Here is an 8159-nt window from a genome sequence, read left to right as displayed (position 1 = left end):
GCAGACAACCTTGGCACTTACCACTGAGTGAAAATGAAGACTATTATGTGAGAAATTCTCCATCTTTCTCTCTTTTACCTCCTGCCATCCTCCAAAAAATCCTGCATCCATGCATCGATATCCATTCTCTATTCTTATCCTCTGCTCTTGGGAGAAGAGAGATTCTTTCTACCTGTGATTTTAATGTTATTCCTTTCTGTTTTCTCTGTGATCTTGCCACATTAGTTATTCCCTCTCTTACCTATGTTTTTTGTTTTTTGTTTTTTTGTTTTTTTTGAGACAGAGTCTCACTCTGTTGCCCAGGCTGGAGTTCAGTGGCCTGATCTCCTGCCTCAGCCTCCCGAGTTGCTGGGACTACAGGCATGTACCACCATGCATGGCTAATTGCATTTTCAGTAGAGATGGGGTTTCACCGTGTTAGCCATGATGGTCTGGATCTCCTGACCACGTGATCTGCCCACCTCAGCCTCCCAAAATGCTGTGATTACATAAAACAATTTTAACTCTGCATCTTATGGTTGCCTTCCTGTCTCTTTATGTTCCATATTGACTGTATCTATATACTCTAGGTCTCTACATTCTCACCTTCTATTCAGTCTTTTAACCCACTGTCACCTGACTTCTGCCCTCACCACTTAGTTCAGATTCCATTAGCAAAGGTTACTAATGACTTCTTAATAGCTACGCATAGTGAACATTTTCAGATCTTATTTTAATTTCACTGATCTGCTGGATTTAATATTGTTGTCTATAACATCTTTTCTATTTTTATGAATTTTTCAAAGGTAAGGATAATACCTGCTTTACGTAGAAATTTTAAACGTTACAGAGTCATAAGAATTCTTATGCTTTCCTTGAAACTTTATTCTCCCTGTGTTTCTGTGACTCTTTCTTTTCTGATACTGGTCCAGCTCTTACCACTCTGGCTAATTTCTTAAAGCATACTTTATAGATTTTTCGTTAAATGCCAACCCCTTGCATGTTGGTGTTCAGTTGAATCCAGTGCTCAGACTTTTTATCATTTGAAATTTCCTTGCAAAGTAATTTAGTTTTCTCTCATGACTCTGGCTATCATTCAGTGACTGCCAGTTCAGTATCTCTGACTCAGATCGCTTTCCAAACCGCCAGTATCCATACATCCTCTTTCTTACTTGCATAATTATCCAGAAATCTCATAGGCGCTTCAAACTTTATCATTCCAAAGTAGAAACTAGAACCTTTTCTCAAAGCCTGTGCCATTTTCTCTATTACCTAGTCGTTGTTGCCTTTAGTCTAATGTGTCAAGCTGGAGGCTTATGCCAGATTTGTGTATCTTTTTCACCCTTCCAATTTATCACTAATTTAAATAGAATCTTCTCAACGTGTCTCATATAGTTTCACTCTTTTCATTCACAGTGTGACTGTTTGAGTTCAGACTCTTTCATTTCTTGTTTACATGAATGCTTGAGTGGTCTCATCACCTTCTGTCTTAACCTGACTTTAATCCATCTTTTACTCTGTAAATAATTGTCCTTAAACACTCAAATGTGACCATATCATTTTTCTACTTAAAATAGTGTTCCCCCATTAGCTTTACTGTAAATCCCACAGGGGAGATTCCAATCTCCCTACCATACCACCCAAAGCCTTTGTGAACTGGCCTTTGCCTATCTTTCTAGCTGATGTCAGGGCTAGGTCTCAAGGGACTGAAATTAGAATGGATCATTCTATTGTGAGTGTCAAGTAACAGAAAGAAGCTGCAAGTTGAATATGAACTAAAGTATTTAAGAGTTTCGGTTGGTCAAATCAGAGACATGATGATATTTGAGAGGTGATTAGAGTAAGAGTAAGAATGAAAATTACAGAAACACCAAGGATTTGCACATAACTAAAGAGAAAGGAGAGTAAGATCAAGAACACAGGAAGTAAGATGTTGGAAACTGTTACCAAGGGTCACTGAAATGTCTATAGCATTGAGCTTATGATGGGTAGGTATGTTAGGTTGACTTAAAGGATCAGGGTTAAGATGGAGACTGGTAGAAAAATCTATGATATGTCTGATTGTTTTTCTCTTCTATATAAAAGTCTTTATTGGCTCCCTATCAACTATAGAACAAAAATCCAAGATTTTCAAATGACCAAAGAGGGCTTCCATATTTAGGCTTCTTTTTATCTCTTCAAACTTACCTCCTTCCCCTTGCCCTCTTGATCTTTAGGTTTCATCAACAATAAATACCTGGTGGTGCTCTTTTCTTATGTTTCCTCTACCAAAATTGTCCTTAATATCCTCATATTCTGGGTAAATGACTGTTCATTATTTAAAATCGTATAGACATCACCACCTCCAGGATGCTCCCTCTGAATCCTCTTCTCTCCCAGAGTTACCCATCTATCCATCCGTGCACTTATTTGTTTGTTTATTATTGAGAAAATATTTACTGAGTGATTGATATGGGTCAGATTCTATGTCATGTAATGGGAACACCATGGTGAATGAGATAGGCCACACATGACCTTTACTCTTCATGGTCTTACATTTAGCAGTGGATACACATGTATAATGAAATAATCACAAATGAAATAATCACCAATTTCATAAATGCTATGAATAAAAGAAACAGTGAACTATCATACAGAAAAATGAGGATGAAGGGTAGGCAGAGAGGCAAACTACTTTAGTATAAGTTTGAACCATACAAAGTTGTTGATATTTAAACTGTTTGTGTCCCACAAAAATAGTTTTACATAGTTTAATCTAATAGTTGACTTTCTGAGGAATTGACATTTAAACTGAAACCTGAAGGATAAGATGGAATTGGCCATACTGGCTAAGCCTATAATTCACCATGTTCCAGTAACCAAATGAAAAAAAATTGAGAAAAGGAGTGAGTGAAACAAGACAAAATAAGAGAGAGAAGTAAGTAGGGCAGATCATATAGGACCTTATAGGAGATTGGATTTGATTTATTTAAAATGAAAAGCCACTGGAGTTCGTTAAGATCCCTCTGCTTACAGTGGGGACTACAGTAAAAGGGAGTAAGGGTGGGAAAAGGCTACCTTTTAAGAGGTTGATGTAAGGAGACAATTTGGTATTGCCTTATATTTTCAGAGTTTGGAATCAGGCTCCCTTTGTTTAAATCCTGGTTATGCCATTTATTAGCCCTGTTACTTCATGTTCAAATTTTGAGTTTTACTCGAATTCTCTAAGCTTCAGTTTATCCATCTGTGAGATAGGGATAATGATAGGATCAACTTCATAGGTTTGGCCTTGAGATTGAATGAGATAATGCATTGCAAATACTAAGCAGTCCTTGACAGAAAATAAACACTTAATAGGGAGTAGAGATTAATAGTCCAAGTAAGAGATGATAGTGGCCTGAACTACATTGATGACAGCCTATTTGGAGACAAATGAATGGATATGATTCCTATTGGGGAGGTTTAAGTATCAGGATTTAGTAAAGTATTGGATTTGACAGTTGAGGGAGAAGAAGTTTTCAGGTATGACTCCTGGGCTTCTGTCAAAAGGAGTAGAGTGGGTTGTATTGCACTTCCCTGAGTTGGTGAAGGTCTGTCTAGTACAGATTTTAGCTATATAAATTTATCTCTATATACTATATAAAGCAGGAATGAAAGAAAGGAAAAAAGGTAAGCATCATAGAATGTAAAAGGAAATGGCTATTAAATATTTTAGATATCTGTCAGAATCTTACATGAGGTATATAAGACACTTTTAGTTTATATTATGCTTATACCACAGTGTCTTTAATATGTAAAATTTTTAAATGTGCATATTGTTTGTACCCATGATATAAGATTTTGGAAATGTCTACTCTACTATGTGATAGGCAGTGAATAATTAAGCTTATATGTTTATTTTGTCTTTATATTAAAGGTGAATTGTAATCATTCCATCTGCTTCCTCTTACAGAATGGACCTTGCTTGGCATTTCAGTAGATAAAGAATTTAAGGAGAGTATCTATCTTTGTTCTCCTTGGCAACTGAGAGTCTGCCCTGGGAAACATCAGGCACCATGGGCAAGCGGGATAATCGGGTAGCCTATATGAATCCTATAGCAATGGCCAGATGGAGAGGCCCAACTCAATCTGTGGGCCCAACAATCCAAGATTATCTGAATCGACCAAGGCCCACCTGGGAAGAAGTAAAGAAACAATTAGAAAATAAAAAAAGAGGCTCAAAAGCATTAGCTGAATTTGAAGAAAAAATGAATGAAAATTGGAAGAAAGAACTTGAAAAAAGCAGACAGAAATTATTAAGTGGAAATGAGAGCTCCTCTAAAAAAAAAGAAAGAAAGAGAAAGAAAAAGAAGAAATCTTGTCGGTCTTCATCTCCTTCTTCAAGCTCTGATTCTTCAAGCAGTTCTTCAGATTCTGAGGATGAGGAGAAGAAACAAGGAAAAAAGAGAAAGAAAAAGAAGAACCGTTCATACAAATCATCACAAAGCTCTACATATGAATCAGAATCAGAAAGCAAGGAGTCTGTAAAAAAGAAAAAGAAGTCAAAGGAAGAAACAGAGAAAGAAAAGGATGTGAGAAGTCTCAGCAAAAAAAGAAAGAAAAGTTATCCTGATGATGATTTATCATCTGAGTCCTCATCTGAATCAGATTATGAAGAGGATGTGCAAGCTAAAAAGAAGAGAAGGTGTGAAGAGCGAGAACAAGCAAAGGAAAAGGTCAAGAAGAAGAAGAAGAAACAGCACAAGAAACACAGTAAGAAGAAGAAAAAGAAGTCTGGTAAAAAAAAAAAAAAAAAAAAAAAAAAAAAAAAAAAAAAAAAAAAAGCAAGAATGAGTTTACCGAGTTTCCCTGTGTTAGTAGAATTATCTCTGGACTTTGAGTTGCCAGTCAAATCCCACTGTGCCAGAAAGGGGCATAATGGCTGCCGGCAACTTAAATATACGTTTTTGTTTGTTTGCTTGTCCTTCCTTCCAGTGGTTAATTCCTCTGGGAGCTAAAATTCTGTTGTCATACCAGTGAATAAAATGTTTGCAATTAAAGTAAAACGTGTTAGATAATGAACAACTTTGACAAAAAATAAGTGTATTTAAGGTTTAAATGTATCTTATTTGAATACATCTTTGAAATATAATCAGAAATTTCCAGATAATGGTAGTTGGTGTTTTTGATGCAAGGACTTAACATTGATGTGTCAATTCCTTGCTTTTGTAGATAAGTTTAGTTCATTTTACTTTTCTCTTTAATGAATCTTTGTTTACATGGGGAAGAGCATGTGGGGGTGGGAAGGGCAAGTGTTTGCTAATCACTGTGGCTAGCTGAATAGTGTGCCTTTGACTCTTACACATCCTATTTTTGCCAGAGCAGCAGCCATCTGTTTCTTACTTAGTGAAATTCTGGGATGTTGTACGCTGCTTCAAGTGAACAAGAAGGACTGAAGTTTACAGCATAAGTAAGCCCCCATATCTTTGAAATTTACCTCTTCTTCAGCACTGTTCATTATACAGTATTGAATAATATTTAGTATTACAATATTACATGATTTGAAGTAACTTTATACCCATTTTGTATGGGAATCATTTTAAACAGACCCTGATGGTTTTTGATTAGGAAATATTCTGCAATTGTTTTTGCATGTTTTATACTATTAAGTTTTAGTTATCTGGCCATATTCTATATAATTGGTGATCCTTTTATAAGATACGATTCATGCTTAGGTTATAAGTTTCAAGTTTGTTGTTTCTTAATCTTGCTATATTAATTTCATTACTGTGTTTAATTGCACCCTTGCCAAAATATTTAGCATGTGAAAAGTTTTTTTAAAAACATATGTAATGCCTTCATATTGAAGCTGGTTACTGTACGCAAGTTAAGTGCCAGAACTTTAGTACGCCATGTGTTACATAAAACTACTGCCAAAATCTTAGTAAGATTGCTGTTGAAAAGATTTTTGTCTTAAGCATTAATATTGAAATATTATAGGAGTTAAATTTAGGTGATAGTGACATCATTGATCTTCCTGTGTCCATATTTTACTACAATTTGGTGCCTTGTATCTGTTGCTGATTCACTTTTACCACTAATGTAAAAATAAGTGAAAAAATATTTTTATGTTACATTTTTATATATCAGAGTAACATAAATTATAAATTTATGTCTCAAAAACCACCTGTGATGAAGGATGTGCTAATTGCAATGTCATAGGTACAAAGTATTTTGGCATGATGAAAGGCTAAATAGCTATTGTTTTTAAATAGCAGATTTTATCTCAGCTACCTTCAATCACAAGGAAAATTATAAAGATAAAAAACATCTGCTAGATAAATAACATGTTGTCTTGCCAAATTTTTTGCATTGGAAATACTGGAATCTCTCATTAAGGTTCTTGGAATATTATAGTGATGCCATGTTAGATCACCTTGGAGCTTCATAACTTTAGATTTTTCCTAAAAATATATGTTTATGCTGATAAAAAACTATTACATTTATGGGATATTTTGTATCCATATAGAGTTTTTCGAAATGTTCATTAAAATGCTTTCATAAGCTTATATTGTTTGTAGAATATGGCAAAAGTATTTACAGCTCATCATATATCTATCTGCTCCCATTCACTTCCAAACCTCTTGTAGTTAGGCAATGTCATTTGACTACTTCAAGCAGAGGGATTGTAAACAGAAGTGATTTTGCATTTCCATGTTGGAGCTGTAAAAATTTCTGCATGACCCTCCAGTTTTCTTTTGCCTGTGATGGTGACGTGAAAGCAAGTTGTTCCAAATGGGATACTTACAAGATGGTTGTAACCTGGGTCCATAAGTGACAATCTAGAAGGACCGGACTGGAGTGCTGATGGACTTGCAGTAAAATTTTTAAAGTAAGAAATAAACTGTTATATGTTAAGCCACTGAGATTTGGGGTCTTTTTATTACTGCGTAATCATCTAACCTAATCTGACCAATAACACAAAACTCTAGTATATCTATTTCATCATTTACATAAAATGACTCACCTTCTTGTATCACATTCTTCTGTAGTCTACCCATTGACTCAGAAGTGATAATTATGCCATAGTAAAAGGAAATACTCATTTATTTGCATCAGTTTTTATGTAATGATTGAGAGAGTGGTCTACCATATTTCATGCTTATCAGAAATGCTGCCTAGGAAATAAAACTACATTATTCTGTTGATTGTAGAAAAAAGTTCCAGTAAAGTGTTTGAGAAAGAAATTTTTAAAGTACTCATGAGGACTTGATGAAGAAGAGGAATGCTATTTTTTATATTAATTATAAAAGTTATGGTAGAGAAATATGGAGGACAATAGACTAAATAGATTTAGTTGAATATTTAATGTGTAGCTTCTAAATTAGAAGCAACATAGTGTTTTCCCTATGTGAAAAGCACTAAAGTTCTTATTAGTGATCTGCCTTACCTGATTAGTACGGAGTATAGCTTTAGGTATAACATTAAATTCGCTTCAGCTATGGAAAGGGCAGCAGTGAGAAAGTAAATAAGAAAGATGAGAGATGGGAAAAATCGATACACTCTAGATTCACAATTTAATTCTGAGCACAAAAGGAATTTGAAACGTCTCAGGCTTCAGGTGAAGGTTTAGATTGGAGATAAGGAAACAATAAAATTTTGGGTTCTTGTTTTTTACCTTTTGACAACTCTCTTGATAATTATACATTTATTTTGAAGAAAAATTTCATTTGATGTTGTGACATTTCTGTAGTTACTTCTTTTTGGCCATATTTATTTTACAAAAAGGGACATAGTCTGAGATGTAGGGTTGTAACTACATCATGCCTCATGAAAATTACAGACAACCTTCAAAATCACCTATGTAATTTAACTTTGAGACTTTCTCATTCCTGCCTGAGCTGCAAACAAGGCGTGTTTTTTCATCATATGGCTCTAGCACTTTTTCTTGACTCTTCATGCCACTTATAAAGCTTTAATTTGCTTTATATTATGTATTTGCAGACTTATGGTCTCTATGTGTTGTGAGCCTTAGCTCTCAGCTCAGCTCTAGGCTGAAATTTTCATTCTGCCATTTTTTGACATGTGACCCAAAATAAGTTATTTCACTACCTCTCTATGACACAATTTCTTCATGTACAAAATCAGAGAAAATGATGTCTGTATTAAATCATATTTGTGTTGCTATAAAGAAATACATGAGGCTGGGTAATTTGTAAAGA

At 34.7% G+C, this 8159-nt stretch overlaps 1 protein-coding gene across 4 annotated transcripts in view; it reads left to right on the top strand.

Moving 5' to 3' along the window:
- FAM133A (family with sequence similarity 133 member A) overlaps nucleotides 1-6855 on the top strand; it is a 45905-nt gene extending 39050 nt beyond the window's left edge. For all 4 annotated transcript variants that reach the window (XM_037743790.1, XM_037743791.1, XM_017543388.2 and 1 more), the window contains one exon: nucleotides 3911-6855. In XM_037743790.1, the coding sequence (XP_037599718.1) occupies nucleotides 4014-4955 (942 nt within the window). In that variant the 5' untranslated portion in view covers nucleotides 3911-4013 and the 3' untranslated portion in view covers nucleotides 4956-6855. The remainder of the gene's footprint in view (nucleotides 1-3910) is intronic.
- The last annotated feature ends 1304 nt before the right edge of the window (nucleotides 6856-8159 follow it).

Source organism: Cebus imitator, unplaced genomic scaffold, assembly GCF_001604975.1.
Source record: "Cebus imitator isolate Cc_AM_T3 unplaced genomic scaffold, Cebus_imitator-1.0 Scaffold154, whole genome shotgun sequence".
In the NCBI taxonomy this organism is placed as follows: domain Eukaryota; kingdom Metazoa; phylum Chordata; class Mammalia; order Primates; family Cebidae; genus Cebus; species Cebus imitator.
The sequence above is the reverse complement of the archived record's forward strand: the minus strand, read 5'-3'. Positions and strand labels throughout refer to the sequence as shown.